Raw genomic sequence first — 17770 nt, forward strand, 5'->3', positions numbered from 1 at the left:
TTGTTTAATTGACAATTGTGGTGTCAAATCAACCAGATGCTTTAAACTGCTCGACCAATAGAAAGGCCGGAGACGAACGTTTGACGTGTTACCTTCAGCCAATCATGATACAACTGTGACGCTTCCTCCCATCAGCTGTTTTTGTTTTGCTGGCTGCATATTGGAAGTTAATAACATCATCATAACAGTGTGGACTGAAACCACTGGTTACGGAGGCGCTGTCGTGGATCTTTTCTCCTGTTTAGGTTCGGGACAGTTCAATTTGTGATGTATGTCATCCGAGTCTGACCGGACATTCCTGGAGAGTGTGAGCGTGGCGCTTGGAGCCGCGGAACAGAACAGGGGAAGCGGGTTCCGGTGGGGATCGACCCGAGCCCAAGGCCCCCGACCTCAGGCAGCGAGAGGAAAGGGATTTTGGACGGCCGGATGGAGTCCCAAGACGGACCGGACGACTCCAGAATGCATCGAGGCTTCATCTGTGCCTCGTTTAACCAGGATACCACGTAAGCAACCCACGGGCCGGGCCCAACATGAACTCAGTCATCTCCTTGATGCACTAGATCATTGCATAATGATTTTAGCAGCATTTACACGGTATGGTTCAATTTCTGGTAATGTGTAAACGTCTGTGATTAGGAAGAGTTACGTGTGCGTCCAGAACGGAACTACGAGCTTTTGTGTGCCTTAAACTTCTAGATGGGTCCCGGCAGGGAAAGGGGTAGGCCACTGTGTTATTCATCAAGGCCTGTTGTACATTTACCTAGTCAGTTAATAAGCAAACTGAATGTAGGGAGGCCTTTTCAAGTGTCTCACACGTCTCCTGCTTATCTCTTCCTAGATGCTTGATCAGTTAACATACTGTTGTATGATCATTTCTGAAGTAATAGCAATATTACTGAAAGCAGCTTTACAACCGGTAAAAATGGGTGTTTTCCCGAATCCCTAGTATGGTTAACCACTAGCCCCTGTGATGTAGGTGTCCACTGTACCAAGATTAGGGCTTATAAGAGGGTAAATAATGAATTAACATAGAAATGCGGACCGATTGCTTAACTTAGAGGTGTGCTTCTTTACACAAGCATCTCCTCAGACTTCCACTGTAAAACTAAACTTGTGGCCAAACAGTCAAACTGGGCTTCTTATCTCGGTCATCATGTCCTTTTCGTTTTCAGCCATGATTTAAAAAAAGGCAAGTTTCTTTGAGGTAATTAACAGATTTTAATGGAATCTGCATTAATTCTGTGTCTAATTAAGATGAGATAGACATATACTCTGTGGCCTCAAAGCACCTCCTCAAATGTGGAAAAGTCTGGATCTGACCTGGTAATTGCCTCCTGTCGATCAGATCTCATGCTACTATTACAGCAAAACCAATGTCAGTCATCTGATTTCGCACCATTTCTTCAAAGGAAACTAACAAGCATAGATCCAATGGCATAAAGCATCAGGTGTGTGCAGTACAATACTAGAAAATGTATGTATGCATGGATTTTCAATTTCAGTTTACTCTTCCATTTAGCCAAATCCATTCACTCAAATGTTCAGATAATAACAGACAAAATAAAGTTTTCTATTTATATATTTTCTTTTTTTCCTGTTACATGAAACAGTTTTATAAATGTTTAAGCATTGTGATTAAAAATGTGTTGTTTTTTGTGTTATAAACGGTGGATATATCTCATTGTGTTTTGTGTGTGTGTGTGTTTTTACTGTAGTTCCCTGTCAGTGGGCACTAAAACAGGCTACCGGCTTTTCTCAGTCACTGCTGTGGACAAACTGGACTGCATCCATGAGGGAGGTAAGATGGAAACTGTTCAGTTTTAGTTTACTCATCAACATTAAGAGTATATTGACACATGACAGCTCCCCTGGTGAGGCATATCAACACAATGAACCACGCATGTTTGATAGCTTATTTATTATATGTGCACAGTGACACATTAGCATCACCTTCCTAGGGTGACATAGCTTCATGGTAACAGGAGTCTGTACAGTATTATTTGAGCTCAGGTTCACCTTAGTCATACACAGCATGTTTGCTCTGCACCATAACATGTTGAAAAAGGGATTAGAAAACAGATTTTGCCTCAGGGGAAGGGTTAGAAGCTGCAAGAAAAGAGAAGGTTTAGAGTCAGTTTGAGGAAGTTGGAGCTCAGTAGTGTTCTCATTATGCAGCAGTTTCTTTTCATATAATATGGGTTACTGTAGTTAGCAAAAAAGCATAGTGTATAATATTAGTAAAGCTATTAAAGTGGAGCAAATTGTATTGGAAGTTAACAACAGGAAGAGGCAGGACATGCCTTTCTGAATATGCTCTACACACACTGGTGACATGAGCTTATTAGTTAGAAGCTCCTGGCAGTTTCCAAGGTTTCTGTTTCTTGTCCCTCTCTCAGTTGAGTGTCCGGACGTGTATATAGTGGAACGTCTTTTCTCCAGCAGTCTGGTGGTGGTGGTCAGTCTGTCCATGCCACAGCGAATGAATGTTTACCACTTCAAGAAGGGCACAGAGATTTGTAACTACAGCTATTCCAACAACATCCTCTCCGTCAGGCTCAACAGACAGGTAAAAACAAGAACTGGATCTCTTCATACCTGTAATTATTCTGGCTTTTGCGGTCAAGTATTATCGGTTATGCTAATCTCCCTGTTGTTTGTTGCTGTCACTCACACGTCAACATTAGCGGCTGGTGGTGTGCTTGGAAGAATCTATCTACATCCACAATATCAAAGACATGAAACTTCTCAAGACCCTGCTCAACACACCCACTAACCCCTCAGGTACATTCAAGATGTTAAGCAAAGCAGAAATTTCTGGCATAACTTCGCCCACTGCCAAGGTGCATATATGAAGGAAACACAAACTGGAAAAGCAAAACTTCCAGCAACACTTGTATTGTATAGAGCAACTTTAATGTTAAGACCAGCACGTATCGGCTTGTAGTCTTCATCAGTAAAAAGAGTGAGCATGTCTTAGAACCACATAACAAAGAGTCTATTAACACTTAACAGATCCTGATGAAGGGTACAAGCCAAAATGCATTGGTCTTAACAATAAAGTTGTTTTATACACTGCAAGTGTTGCTGGACTTTTTACCTTTACACTCAATATGTTACACAGATACACTACCAATCAAAGGTTTGGACACTTTCACATTTAATCCAATGGGAAAGTGTTGACTGGTAGTGTGTATATACATACGGTATATAAATAATACAAACAGTGTGTACATTAAATCCCACTATAGCCACAAGAAACAGGATAATGGTAAATGCAAATATGAAGTGTGATAACGGCACAAACAAGACAAGAGTCTTAAAGTCAGAAAACTGACTATCAGTAATATCAGTTGTAAATCAATATCCACCTATATATTTTGGTAAGATTATCCACCAGAAGCTACTGGTCATATCACACCAAATAAGGCTATTAGCACTAAGACTACAGAAATGAGCAAGAGTGCATGAAGAATGTGTCATTTCTTCCAGAACTTGTATAGTGTTGCCTGAAAGTTCCTTGCCTAAATGCATAATACCAGCATGGCAGAATAAATAGATACACAAAATGCAACATACTCTGTATTAAGATGTATCATTTTTATTGGCTACTTTTTACTAACAGGCTACATTACACAGTGAGTATCTATCACTGGGGTGAAAATAGCCAATGATATCTTTGATTTTGGAGTTTTCATAGGTCCAGCAGATAGATAATCACAAATACCTTATATATATATATGTACATATATAAATACAAATCTAGCTCCATTGTGAAACAAACAATAAAACTGCTCCAATAGGAGTGTTGAATAAAAAAAATGGGTAAAAACGAAGAAGAACGAAGAACAAAATAAAATAAAAAACTGCCAAAATTATTCTCGGTACTCCCTTGTAGGTCTCTGCACTCTCTCTGTCAACCACAGTAACTACCTAGCATACCCTGGCAGCACCACCATCGGAGAGATCACAGTCTACGATGCCAACAACCTGGTGAGGCTGCATTTAAACTCTAACATAGCAACAAAGCAAATATGCAGCTGTTGTCATGTTTCCTACAAACCCCATGGGGGAAAGCAGCGCTGTGCTGATGTCATTAGAAAGTGCTTGTTTGCCCCTGTAGAGCACTGTGACGCTGATCCAGGCCCATGACAGTCCCCTGGCAGCTCTCACCTTCAGTGCCTCTGGCACCAAACTGGCCAGCGCTTCAGAGAAAGTGAGGACTTGATTCCTTTTTTTTATCCCTCCTTCTCTTTTATTCCCCACCAGCATCTGTTTGACCATTTTCTACACTACAGGGCACTGTCATCAGAGTTTTCAGCATTCCCGAAGGACAGAAACTGTTTGAATTTCGGCGAGGGATGAAAAGGTTATTGTTCATATTTTTGTGTAGTTTAATGAGAAACTAGGGTCAAGCATATTGTATGGACAAAATGATTCATAGTTGTTGTATGTCAGAGGTTAAAAAGAGCTAATGACAGCGGTTCAAATTTCTCAAAAGTTAGTGTTAAGGTATGGAAGACACTTACTGTAGCTTCCACTGTCTTTGACCCAGTATCAGCAATTAAGACTGCTAGCCTATGTGAGCAGCTCAGTGGTGGAAACATCTGAATAGGTGACTCTCACTTAAAACCTTTTAGCACTCAGACAATATGGTAGATCCAAAATGTGTACAAAAGTGTACATTTAGGCTAAATATGGTCTTAAATTATGCTTATACAGTAAATGGGCTGATCACTTCTGAAACATCAGTCATGCGTTTCTGTAGTACATCCTTGTATTTAATGTTTTCAGTAAACTATGTTCACCTAATCTTGCTTGTTTTGTTGTTTCCCATCTGTTGTCTGTGTGTCAGATATGTTAGCATTAGTTCACTGTCCTTCAGTGCAGAGGCTCAGTTCCTCTGTGCCTCCAGTAACACTGAGACAGTCCATATCTTTAAATTGGAGCAGCACAGCCCCAGGTAAGTACTTTCACCCAGGCCAAAATACACCCTGGTATTTTATGTCAATGGGGGATTTAATTAAAAAAAAATCTTCCTTTTGAGCATATTAATTTGCATAATACCCCCCAAAAATAATAAAGATGATTTCTCTGTATTATAAGTCTACATTGTTTACAGACAATGCATCAGAGGACCAACACCCTCTGTTACATCTCCAATGTAAAGCAATCCAGTAATGTTCTGATTAAATTCAACTTTTTTGTAATTATACAGGAAAAAACTCCCATGTCTCTAGTGGTGATTTATCTTTGCACCTTTAAACATGTTCTTGTTCCAGCCAAGAGGAGGAGTCTCCTACATGGTCAGCGTACGTGGGCAAAATGTTCACAGCAGCCAGCACCTACTTGCCTGCCCAGGTGTCCGACATGATGCATCAGGACAGAGCCTTTGCCACTGTGCGACTCAACATGTTCGGTCTAAAGAACATCTGCGCCCTGGCCATGTAAGGCAGAGTGAGAAAGAGAGACAAGATGGGTATGTTTTTAAAAAGTGCATGTATGTGTAGGTTCATTCACATCTTGTGTGTGCTTTGACAGAATTCAAAAGCTCCCTCGCCTGCTGGTGGCATCCTCAGATGGGTATCTTTACATCTACAATGTGGACCCACAGGATGGAGGCGAGTGTGTCCTTGTCCAAAAGCACAAGTGAGTGTCTTACTAGGCTTGGTTTCCACTTGCTTTATCACACCGTGTCAGGTGTTGTCATTTTGTTAAGCCTTTATGTATTCTGTTCCTGCAGGCTGTTTGACTCCAGTGAGGAGCAGATGGAACAGAAGAAAGAGGAGAAGCCTGAAGATGTCCCTCCCCAACCAGCCAGCCAATCATACGCTGCTACTGTGGCTCTACCTTCAGCCCTGCCCTCCTCCAACACTCTCATGGGTATGGTGTATGGTGTATGGTACCGCTATGCATAAACCGATGAAAACCAGCATCCTGGACTGGATACTCAGCAGCTACTCCTTCAGCCCCAATGTGCACTATGCACTACATTTTTCAAGCTTTTATACTGTTTGTGCAATGTTTTAACTAATGTAACACCTGAGAACCTCTTTAAACCACAGAGCTTTTTGCCTACACAGCTAGACATACTAACTAAAGTGAAAACAAAATGTAGCTCTGATCTTACAAAATTATACAAAAAGTATTTTCTGAAAATGAATGTCACATGTTTTAATTTTAAACATCCAGTGATTCATATTTGGAAGATTTTAAGAAAATCGTCATCACAATTATCTGATACAACAGCAATACCTTTACATTAGCTTGCAGGTATTATCAGTAATATATCAAGTTTTAAGATATGATTAGAAAAAATATCTAATGCTGTCTGATGAATGTGGGAGAGTAACTTTTGGCTGAAAGTGTAAACTAATGTCTAAAGACTTTTCTGAAGTTGAGTTACAAAAACATTTGACAAGTGTCATCTCACCAATTTCAAAGTACCTAAAACACCTATAAAGTTGAGTTTGCTTAAGTTTTGTGAATCCAGTCTAAGCTGAAGCCTGTAAATCAAAAGGTGTACCAAAGAAAGACAAAGCAGCTGATGCTAGAAGAATCTACAGTGGACCTAAGGATACTTTAGTATCAGAACAGTTATAAACTTTCTCTGCAACTCTTCCTCCTGTTCCCAGGTTACTCTGAGGACGGTGGAGCTCAGAAGGGTGAGGTCATCCCCGAGCATGAATTTGCTGAGGGTCCTGTCTGTCTGGATGACGAGAACGAGTTTCCTCCAGTCGGCAACCAGAGTAATTGACCAGACCCCCTCCCAAGAAAATCTTCCCTTCCTTGTCCAACAATCAGACTTGTTTGTTTTGAACAAGGAGGATGGACAAAAATATTCCTGACATGTTGAAACAGCGTGACACACCCATCCTTGCACATGTATCCCTGCTGGCCTAGGGTCACATTTTGCCAGAAAGTTACTTAGTGTTTCTGTATTCTGCATCCCTCTCATTTTTTATGAGGAAAAACAATTTAAAAAAAACACAAAAAAGAGTGAAATGTCCATTCAATACATTCAGAGCATCTCGGCTTGGATTTGACAGACTGTAGCCTAGTCTGAAGAGTCCCACTGTTAACTCCCATGTAATGCCATAAAACCATTTTAACCCTGTTTTAAATAATGATGACAGCACAATGACATTATTATTGCCCAGTGTTATTGTGGAAACAACCAGATGAGCATGTGTTTGGAGGCTGGATATACCAAGGGACAAAGAGACAAGAGTAACCAGAGGCCAGATTCACAAAAATGCTCTTCAGCCACCTCAGAGGTCATTTTAGAAGTTTCTTCTTACACCTATGTGCAGGCAAACAACAGTTGTTTTAATTATTAAGTATATGTCTTGCTTTCTGTCACTTACAAATCTTAGGAACTGGAGTCAGAAATGTCTGAAGAGCTACCATGAGACATTTTTGTCAGTCAGGCCTCAGGACTTGGAGAGCTTATCAATGGACGTGTCATACTTCGGGAGAGGAGCAGTGGTTCTCTCAAAAAGGAAAAGATGTTGTAAGCGTGACACACTATTTAAATCATGATGCATTCAGTAAGTATTATATGACTTGCAGATGCAGCTGTGATACTAAATATGGTAGTGACAGAGGAGACTAAAAGCAGAGTCACAAAATGTAATCTGATAAAACGTCTGGAACACTTGGCTCTGTGGGAGGAGAACAATGTGAACCGAGTGATGACGAGCTGTATGTGACAAAGTTACAGGTCCTTGAATTTCAGTGATATCCTGAAGACCTTTTTATTTTCAACATGATGCTGAATATGTTAACATGTAAGTCATTTTTACCTTGATGTATTAAATATTATTTTGCAAAATGTTACACATCAACGCATAGACTTTCCATGCGTAAATATATAGTGAGAATTTTTACTGTGTCTATAATGTGTATATACAACATTTATATATAGCACTGTTGTAATAAGTAACATGGTAATACCATTGAATTGCCAAAAGGTGGCGCTATTAGGACACCCATGTGCTGCATTGAGCTGTTCAGTACTGGACGTTTACAACAGAGACTCATTAAAGCTGACAAGTGATTTAACCTCTGCACTGTCTGTTTCTGATTTTAAAAACAGCATCATTTACAGTGTGAATGTTTAAATCAGATATTAAATCTAATCAAATATCTATAAAAATAATAATAAAGCTCTGTATTTGGACATTTTAGACGTCAGTATCTTGAAACTGCCAAATGTTCAAACAATGTGGCTTTCAGTTGTTCTGCAACAAACCAATTCATAAATAGTAGCACATTTGAACTGTTTTTGTGGTTAGAGAGATCTTATATTTTTCCATATAGCTCATCTCATAGAGAACCACCTCACCCTGGCTTTATTCACTAACTGGTCAAAGTCTGGCTATCTGCCTCTCTTTGCTCTCTCTGATTGTTTGCATGCCCCCTGCTGCATTTGGACATTGAACCACCTAAAAACACATTCTACAAATAAACAGCCAAGCACATCCAAAGGAGTTACAGTTCTCCCTATATGTTTGCTTATATCTGCATGCTTCTCTTTCAGCTTTTTGTGACAGTGTCAGTGTGTGACTTTTCACCCTCAGCCCAGCTTGCGACAGCGGCAGACGGCCTGTCTCAGGTCACAGCACGGTGCGGCTGATTGGTCTGTGCTGTAGTCTGCTGTGGACACAGACCTGTCGGTGGCTATGTCCCATAACAGCTCCTCCCTCTTGCGGGCGATGCTCTCTGCTACGGCCTGGTACTCAGGTGTCCCAGCTTCCAGGGGTGTTTCCTCAGCGTTGTCATGCTCCAAGTCAAATATCAGTGGTGGGTCATGGAGCTGCTGCCTTCCAGTTGCACCACCACATGCCTTAGCTGAACCTACAAGGGGACAGGGATGTGTGTGTGTGTGTGTGTATTAGTTTTTAGCCTGTTTCTCTCACATTTGAGTGTTTTTTTGTGATAAACTGTAAACTCTTATCTTTATTATAGTACTTTCAAGAAGCTCACTGTTATTCAGTATATTCTTCTCGCTATGAGAATGAAGTTATTATATGGATTCATGCTCAGACAATATGTCTGCCCAAAAAAACTAGACAAGTCATCAAACTATAGAACACAGAACATAAAAAGACTACCTCTGCCCCCTTCTTGTTATATTATATGTAAATCTGACTGTTTTTACTGCCATATCTGCTGCTGTTGGTCATTTGCACTACTGTCCTTGTGCACCTCAATGTCACAACCATCTGACAATCTTCTTGTTACTATTTGCACTACTGTCACTGACTCTACATGGTTTGAGTCATAGCCTATTAGGTTGTACCGTTTAGTTTTATCCTAATCACTTTGACTTAGTTTTCTTATTCTTTTTAGTCTATTTTTATTCTACTTTTATTCTATTTTAGTTTCCTAAATGGTATGGCTTTCAATACCAGGTAAGAGAGACACAGTATTTTGATTTTCTGTATGTCCTGCACATGTAGTGAACTGACAATAAAAATCTTTGATCTTGAAAACTAATCCAACATGTTGGTATCATGTGCTACATGCTCTCTACCACAATGACAAGCAGCACTGCAGAAGCAAAGTAATTAACATGTCATTACATCTGTAATACAGTATGCCCGACTGTCATGTAATGTGACTCCATTAGGACTGAGGACATGTGTGATCTGTATTTGAACCACACCTGTGATATAGAAAGCTTTATGTTTGCCTCTTCGAACTGTCTGCAGGTCACCAAACGATCCTGCAGCACCACTGTTGGGATGGAAAAGAAACTGCAAAAAAATAAAAATACAAGAACTGATGTCTATAACAAGAATCTAATGCGCACCCTCACGGACAACACAAGAATTTTTTTTTTTTTAACAAACCAAAGATTAAAAACTAGTTAGTTAGTACCTCATGACCAGTTTGTTCACCATACAGCAGGATATTTGTGGCGTCAATGCCATCATAACGTCTGTCGGGTGGGGGGGTTATCCCTGCCAGGGACAAAAGGGTTGGGAAGATGTCCATACCACTGCAAGAGGGCAAAAAGAGAAGACAGGATTGGACCAAACTGCATTTGCAAACAGTTGTCAAGCTATTTTAGTAAAAGCCAAAAATACAGCAGGTACTGAGACATTTCGGTCTGGACCAAAGTGGAGAACTTACCAATTGATGGACTCAGAGCAATGTTGCTAGCATGGATAATGGCTCTGCATGCATTTTCCTGTCTAGTGTACTAGTACTATGCCTCATTAACATGGTATTACTGAGTCTCTGTGTACACATAGGGTCTATAATGTAAAAACAGGACCTAAGCATTTGAGGGATTTAAAGCAGTCTCTGCATGGTTGGTTTAATGGGAGCACCTGAGCAGGGCGGAGTTGGTGGTGTTTGCAGGGATCCTCCCAGGCCAGTACAGCACTGTTGGCACCCTGTGACCTCCTTCCCAGGTGGTCTGCTTAGCTGAGCCTCCACCTTACATATAGGCACCTGACTGTAAGATGACTATACACAATAAGGATTCACAGCAGCAAAATGTACAGGAGCTCCAGAAACTAACAGTCTAATTAAATACATAAGTAAAGCATGCATGAAAGGAGCTCAGTTTCTAAGGAAGTTTATTTTTATACCTCTGCTGGTTTGCCATGTTCCTTTGAAAGGTCCCACACCTCCTGCATACTGACACTTCTGTTCCCAAGGACCGTTGTCACCTAAATTCAATACACACCCATAAGAATGCAATTAAGGCTTTTTAGGATAATTACACTATTAGGGGCAAAGAACACCAACCGGTGAACCAGATGAGAGTGTGGTCTTTGTCTGTGACATCAGAAGCGTTCTTTACTGCCCCCACCAGGTTGTCCATCTCTCGCAGGCTGGCGGCGTACACTCTGCCATCATCTGGATGATGGGTGGTGGAGGAGGCATGTGGAGGGAGTGGAGGGGCCAGGGGAACATGCATGTGAGCCAGCGCTATATAGAGCAGATACGGCTGTCCTTGTTCCCTGCAAAGACAATTAATAAAACTGTCAGAAAACACTGAGCTATGCTGCTTTGAAACAATATTTGCTCACAGGCAGATGTTTTTAAACAAATACCATCAGATATGAACAGTTCTAAATTTCTTTCAGACATTTTGACTTGTCTTGGCCATTATCAGTGACTTTAATTATGGCTTTTCCTGATATCATGACATGTCCTGATGTCTACCCTGACATATAATACTGAACTGGCATATATTTCGTGGATGTAATCAGGTGTGTGACATTCATGTGGTATAAATGTGCACAATGGGTCATTTTTTCTACTTTAAAGCCGATGTTGTCATTTTATTTTTCTTCACTGACGTATCTGGAACCCAACATTAGTCACTTAAATTACTTCACTGAATGAAAGCACATACTTTTGGGTCTTGACAGCACATGACTGATAACCACTACACTAGTTCACATGACCTCATATTATAGCATGAAGGCATGTTATCTTTCACAGGCAGCTGCAAACAGCAGGGTTCACTGCCCTCCTCCTGTCCCTCCAACACACACAAACACACAAACGTTCTGCACTTTACTACTACCAGTATTCTCACCACCATGTAAGCACATTTTATAAAAGCCTGCTTGCATTGAAATGGCATGTGTATTATATTTTGGAAAATTATTAAATAACTTCTGCAGGGTAAACTCCTTAACACACTCAACAGCATGCAGCTTTTCACTAAGGTAGTACTCAATGTAGGGCTATTTTAATGGAGTCCATAGTATATAGTACACCATCAGGAAAATAGGATCCAGATAACCTCATCTACCACTAGGTCTGGTCGCTCCTATTCCCAGAGTTCATTTACTGGTAGGGTTCGCATTGTTTTATCTTTTTTAGACAGTATCAACAAGAGACTAAGACCTAGCTCTCTAGCCAAAGACAAAATATATACAGTTCAACAGCCATATGACTATATTTGGGTGACATATTACTTTATTACAATGAACATGGAAGACATACTGATGGTCAAACTATGGAGTCATTGTAGCACTTTTCCCCTCCAGTGCTGCCTTCGAAAGGAAATTAACCACAGGTGGGTACAAATGTCATCACATGCTGCTGATATACCTGATCTGTCCTTTTTGTGTTTCCCAGAATAGGCCACAGCACAAGTATGTCCTCTGTTAATCTTACATGATGCAACATCGCTCTGTAGCAACAGCTGAGTACTGGCAAAAACAAAACAGGACTCCAAATCATCTCAGATTCTGACTAGAGTATCAAGGCTGAAGGTTTATGATGGCATGGCCTGACACCCCTTTTGGGGCCAAATAATGGGTAAACATCATTTAACTCATGTACTGAACTTCCATATGAATACTCTCCCATTCGCTGGCACATTTAATTGTGTATTATTGTTTCTCTTATGGTATACAAGTTAGTGGAGTATGAACCATGACTTCTTAGACTTGAGTAAAGGGGATAGTGACCTTACATTTTCATAGCCACCAAAATAAAGTTATTTTATTCCTGCCACAATCAGGTCTCACTTGCCATGGGAGACTACACTGCACCAAAGATTTTGAAAAACTGACCATAGTGTGGTCGAGTGGCTGTTTCAACCCCTATTGACTAACATGTTTCACTTCCTCAGCAGTCTCTTCTGGACCATATTACATTTGAGTTCTCAAGTTCATACACACTGACTGTATAAAAAGAAGCGGACAAGATGAGCAGGCCCAAATGGAATCAGCGCCCACAGCATTCCGACAACACCTCTGCATAGTTTCTGTACATTTAGAAAAGAAAGTAGAGCTTTAGAATGTAAGTACGTTTTGCCCTGGGCCTGCTGATGAGTCTGTTGACAACATTGTGATGCAAAACAGAGGCATACACTCTGGAATGAGGTTACACAGGTTGTATAGTTAAGTTCAGTAAAAGTCGTTTTCATGTGGACCCACCAGAGATGAGCTCTGCCTCCAGAGATCCAGTACCCAGCCAGTGCTGCACTCTCTCTTTTTCAGTATCACGTCATATTTCACACCTTAAGTATTTAATTCTCCTATTAACAGTTATATGGTGGTCTAGACTTTCACCTGTCCACCTGAAACAGGCTTTTTTTGATCAGCCCACCGGCCCACATCGTCCTCCTTCTCCCGCTCCATATCCTACCAGTAGCATGTCAGCAGGTAGCTTTTTGGCTAGAGGTAGTTAGCTGAGCTAGAAGGAAAAAAACTGATACAACTCTGAACAAAAAGAGGAGTGGTAGCGATGAAAAGGCTTCTCCACCCACACCGGACAGCAGGCAGAGAGCTTGGGTAACATGAAACTTATTGCTCAAACTGACAACAACTATGTTTGTTACTGCAGTGCCATAAAATCTCAGTGAGTAAAAAGCAACACAACCGGATAGTGGATTGGTGGACCTCCCAGAGCAGCTCCCACACACCTCCCTGTACACCTGTAGCTGCCAGCTGTGAGTCAACATCTACAGTAAGAGTGAGGCTGAATGAGAAATTGTGACTGATCTCAGTGTTCATTATGTATAAATTTCACCTAGTAATTAAAGACAGGCATTTCTTCATATTTGTTTAGATTTTACAATTATCATTGGGTCTATGTTGTGACTTACTGTTGTAGATATGAATGAATTCATTTATACTTAGTGGTCAGTTTATTAGGAATGGCAGTCTAAAACAGTCTAAACTACAGTCCTGCAATATAGAGTGTTGATTCAACTGTATGATCATTTTGGACTGTGGTTTGTTACACAGACAAGAGTTTCTGTTATATAGCCTTTGCTCACTGACGTACTAAATGGGATGGATAAAATAATACAAACACCAGTATCATGCAATAGCTGCGTGGTCAATTAACCATTTGTCATAACATGTTTGTGCTCTCCCCCTAGTCCTACATTCAAAATGTTATTAAATAAAAGTACAAAAGTATTATAATCAAAATATACTTAAAGTACTAAAAGTAAAAGCGCTCATTATGCAGAAAAGCTAATTTCACATGAATATATTTCATATTGTTGGATTGGATACTCAAGTACAGATACCTCAAAACTGTACTTAAGTACAGTACTTGAGTAAATGTATTTATTTACTTTCTACCTCTGGTAATTCTGTATCTTTGTAGCTGTACTGTACCTTGCAGTGTGTATTATCCTGACTGCAGTAGACCTGTATCGCTCTGTTAATGTCCACAGGTCCAGCGGCTGCTCCGCAATACTGATGTTTTCAATCAGAGGAAGGCCCACTTTAGAATAACAGCCTTCATGTAGGCTCCTCTTCAATCTAGATCATGAGAACAATAGGAAACAATAGAACATAATAAATGTGTGTGTTTGTCTGATTTAAGGCTGTCAAGTAACTCACAAATTACTTAGGGAGGTGAAACATTAAGAAACAAGTATGTATTTGAACATATACCAGAACATTAGAACAGCTCAATATGGCCTGAGGTTGTAGTGTTACAGTAGGAGAACAGAACCACACCTGAAGACTTGAGTTTCATCCTCATCACAGGGGATGCACTGGGGCAGATTATATCCTGGTGTGTCAGTGCAGCCCATGTCATTACTGTATGGAATACCTAAGTAGTAGTCAAAACCTGTCCAGGAGACGAGGACAATGTTGTGTTTAAAGCTGTAATTGTCAGGTTTGCGGACATAACAGTAATGTGTATTTTTATCCATCAACCCCATAAATAACACTGGCCTTTTAATCAGAGTTTCATTTATGGTAACCATAAACCTTTGAAGTAATGCTCACTCATCACTATTAAGGTGCAGGTTATATTGTATATAATGTAGTAAGTGTTTAAGTTATCGGTTATTGGGATACAAATGTTGATGTTAACAATTTTTACCAGAGTCCAATAGCTGGTATTACAGTGGATATGACAGATATGACAGTGCAATGTTCCACTCCAACTGGTCACATTATAAGGTAGATATGTGGTGGTAGTGCACTGCATGTGCCAAATGCTTGGGTGTCAAGCATTCAGGCTGTAAGTGCTGTTGAGGTTCAGTTTCAAAGGGCTCACATGGATCTAACTGGGTCACAGGTCTACAAAGTACAGGGATATCATTAGTAGGCTTAAGCCCTTTTCAGACATGCACTAGGACCCTGAAATTCTCTGGACATTACCTGGGGGAGCTGTATGTGAGTCCGAGTCAGCTGACCCAGACCTTACGTGGACTTTACTGCCAGCTCCCTAGTACAAAGTCCACGTAAGGTCCAAGTGAGATGGAGTGAGCCCGTGTAAGAATACAGTGGCATGTAGTCTGGAGCTAGAGAGCATGTTGATGACATTCTATTGTGTGTCCTGATTGAAACTGGAAGAATACAGACATGGTGATGGTAAGAAAAACCATCATTTACAATGAAGACACCAATGAAAATGTCAAACTGGAGACAACATGATTCAGGAACTTCTGTCGTTAAGAGCCAGCACCAGAATCTTCGGGCAGGGCAACAGACTCGGCTGTTTACAACCAAGTTACAAATTGGCTATGTGACCGCGTCATATCCCACCTCCTGTGAGCTCTAACCAGGCACAACCCTGGTACATAAACCAATGTCTGTTATGCGCTGCATGTGTGAAGGGGCAACTTTTAACAAAGTCCAGGCCCAATTCCATGAACATAGTTCAGAGTTCATGTGTGAAAATGGCTATAGTATGCATGTCCTGAGTGTCACACCATCTCACTAAGATCACAGCATTCTTTGTATGAGCACCACAGAGTCACTACTGCAGTGATCCTGCAATGATGACTATGCCATTGACTGTTAGTGGGGGGTGGGTGTTGAGTCAGCTGACGGCAAAGAGTCGGGTGCAAGAGTGTCTTCTTACAGGTCACAGCTGCAGAGAGTTGATTACTGAACCTGTTTACTGTCCCCTGTAGTGAGGCTGATGCTCGCTCACACACTCAATATGGTTGGAAAAGTCTGGAAAGCAGCCCTGAACAGGAACTATGATGTACAATACATAATTAAGCATGAGTTGCCTCTTATCGCACAATTTCATGTGGCATGTACAATTTATTTCTTTTTGTTTGAAATCTGCATCTTGTTTTTGTCATATAACGTTTTATTCATTTTAGAACAAAGATCGCTACAATACATGCGCAAAAAGAGAAAGAATCTGAACACTTTCTGAAGCCAGTGTAGATATAACCTGTACACACTCTGTTCATATTTAAACTCTACCCTTCTCATTTCAACTTGCGCCTATAGCGAGCCAGTTTCCCCATCTGGTTTGGAGGTCAGATAACTTTATTTACTTACCTTTATGTTTACAAAAGGCTGTTTGTTTGTCGTGTGGGCTTACCAAAAGATACAAAAGGCATCAAAATTAAATGAATATTTTAAATGTGTCCATTGCTTCACAGGGAAGGTTTCTGTGCTTTAATCAAAATTCACAAGTCTTTTTGAGAAACTCCTGTCTGATCTGGGGCTCGAATCTTAAGTTGGGTCATGATAAATTTGGGGTGTAAATCTCAAGCTCCTACTTACTGTACCTCTGTTAGTTGGACTGTATGGTCCATTGTGGCCCAGATGCCATTTCCCGATCATAGCAGTGTAATAGCCCGCCGTCTGTAGAAGCTGGGGCAATGTAACTTCAGAGAGAGGCAGGCCAGCTACAGAGTCCACTGCAAAGTTATGAGTCACCCCATTTCTGAGACCATAACGGCCTGTCAGGATGGCAGCACGGGATGGGGAGCACGTTGATGCTGGGGAATGGAAGTCTGTCAATCTGGAAAAAAGAACAATTTTTTTATAGTTTAGAGAAGGATTAAGTGTGTAAAACATCATGTCATCCAAACTCATTCAATATCTTGTCATTTATGTAGTATATATATATACACACACACGCTATCAGATATGATACTAAAAATAAATTCTTCACCTTAGTCCTTGCTTGGCCATCAGATTCAGGTTTGGTGTGTTGTTTGCCTTCTCTCCAGGCTTATTAGCATCCAGGTCATCCCAGCCTATATCATCTGCCAGTATGATGATGAAATTGGGCCTCTTCCTGGGCTTTTCAACACTGGCTCCATGCTGGGACACTGTGCAGAGTAGCAGCCCACACAGCAGCATCCCAGACAGAACAAAGAGGGTCAAAGCCTCTGCCATTTTGGGTCAAACCCTGCAAAGAGTTATATAGGTCATATTTAAATCTAGGGTAGCGCAGCATACAGACATACTGTGAACATGACAATATACCGTACAACAAATTCATGATACAGAAAAACTTATAAATAACCCATAGAATTAATGCCAGAGAGAGTCTGGCATTTCATTATTCTAGGCTGCTAGACCTGATGACCAGCAGGGCGTAGGTGCTGAAGACTTTGTTCTTCCCATTCAGCTGGCTTCTCAGGACTTGCCTTAGTCTCTGCAGGTACTTGGTGGTTGCTGCTCCTTGCAGCCTCTTCATGGTTCCCATTTGCCTGCGGGATCCCAAGGTACTTGTAGCTGTCCTCAACATCTGCTATGTTGCCTTCTGGTAGTACAATTCCCTCAGTTCTGACTACCTTCCCTCTCCTTGTTACCATTTGACCACACTTATCCAGTCCGAATGACATTTCGATGTCCTGGCTGTAGATCCTAGTGGTGTAGATCAGTGAGTTGATGTCTTGTTCACTCCTGGCATACAGCTTGATGTCATCCATGTAGAGGAGGTGGCTGATGGTTGCTCCATTCTGTAGTCGGTATCTGTAACCACTCTTGGTTATGATCTGGCTGAGGGGGTTCAGCCCTATGCAGAACAGCAGTGGGGACAGAGCATATGTATGTATATATAT

The 17770-nt window shown here is 40.9% G+C and overlaps 2 protein-coding genes across 3 annotated transcripts in view; one reads left to right on the forward strand and one right to left on the reverse strand.

Moving 5' to 3' along the window:
- The first annotated feature begins 101 nt into the window (after positions 1–101).
- On the forward strand, positions 102–8052 carry wipi1 (WD repeat domain, phosphoinositide interacting 1). The gene is made up of 12 exons (XM_020606355.1): positions 102–503; positions 1716–1798; positions 2397–2566; positions 2685–2781; positions 3896–3990; positions 4121–4213; positions 4296–4366; positions 4853–4960; positions 5280–5444; positions 5539–5646; positions 5741–5880; positions 6633–8052. Exons 1-12 carry the CDS (start codon positions 427–429, stop codon positions 6752–6754), a joined length of 1329 nt encoding a protein of 442 aa, XP_020462011.1. The 5' UTR covers positions 102–426; the 3' UTR covers positions 6755–8052.
- A 149-nt stretch (positions 8053–8201) lies between these two features.
- arsg (arylsulfatase G) overlaps positions 8202–17770 on the reverse strand; it is a 14432-nt gene continuing 4863 nt past the window's right edge. For both annotated transcript variants that reach the window (XM_020606351.1, XM_020606352.1), the window contains exons 3-12: positions 16873–17112; positions 16484–16719; positions 14457–14571; positions 14109–14255; positions 10762–10976; positions 10602–10682; positions 10338–10446; positions 9883–10003; positions 9668–9758; positions 8202–8856 (exon numbers count right to left, since the gene is read on the reverse strand). In XM_020606351.1, the coding sequence (XP_020462007.1) occupies positions 8576–8856; positions 9668–9758; positions 9883–10003; positions 10338–10446; positions 10602–10682; positions 10762–10976; positions 14109–14255; positions 14457–14571; positions 16484–16719; positions 16873–17099 (1623 nt within the window). In that variant the 5' untranslated portion in view covers positions 17100–17112 and the 3' untranslated portion in view covers positions 8202–8575. The remainder of the gene's footprint in view (positions 8857–9667; positions 9759–9882; positions 10004–10337; positions 10447–10601; positions 10683–10761; positions 10977–14108; positions 14256–14456; positions 14572–16483; positions 16720–16872; positions 17113–17770) is intronic.

Source organism: Monopterus albus, unplaced genomic scaffold (assembly GCF_001952655.1).
Source record: "Monopterus albus unplaced genomic scaffold, M_albus_1.0 scaffold76.1, whole genome shotgun sequence".
NCBI classification, from domain to species: domain Eukaryota; kingdom Metazoa; phylum Chordata; class Actinopteri; order Synbranchiformes; family Synbranchidae; genus Monopterus; species Monopterus albus.

Bases quoted from the DNA above. Each gene is read 5' to 3' on its own strand.
- wipi1 (XM_020606355.1), top strand. From the start codon at position 427: ATGGAGTCCCAAGACGGACCGGACGACTCCAGAATGCATCGAGGCTTC. The intron at 4,367-4,852 runs GTTATTGTTCAT...TCTGTGTGTCAG, and splicing joins TTTCGGCGAGGGATGAAAAG to ATATGTTAGCATTAGTTCAC. The intron at 5,881-6,632 runs GTATGGTGTATG...TCCTGTTCCCAG, and splicing joins CTCCTCCAACACTCTCATGG to GTTACTCTGAGGACGGTGGA.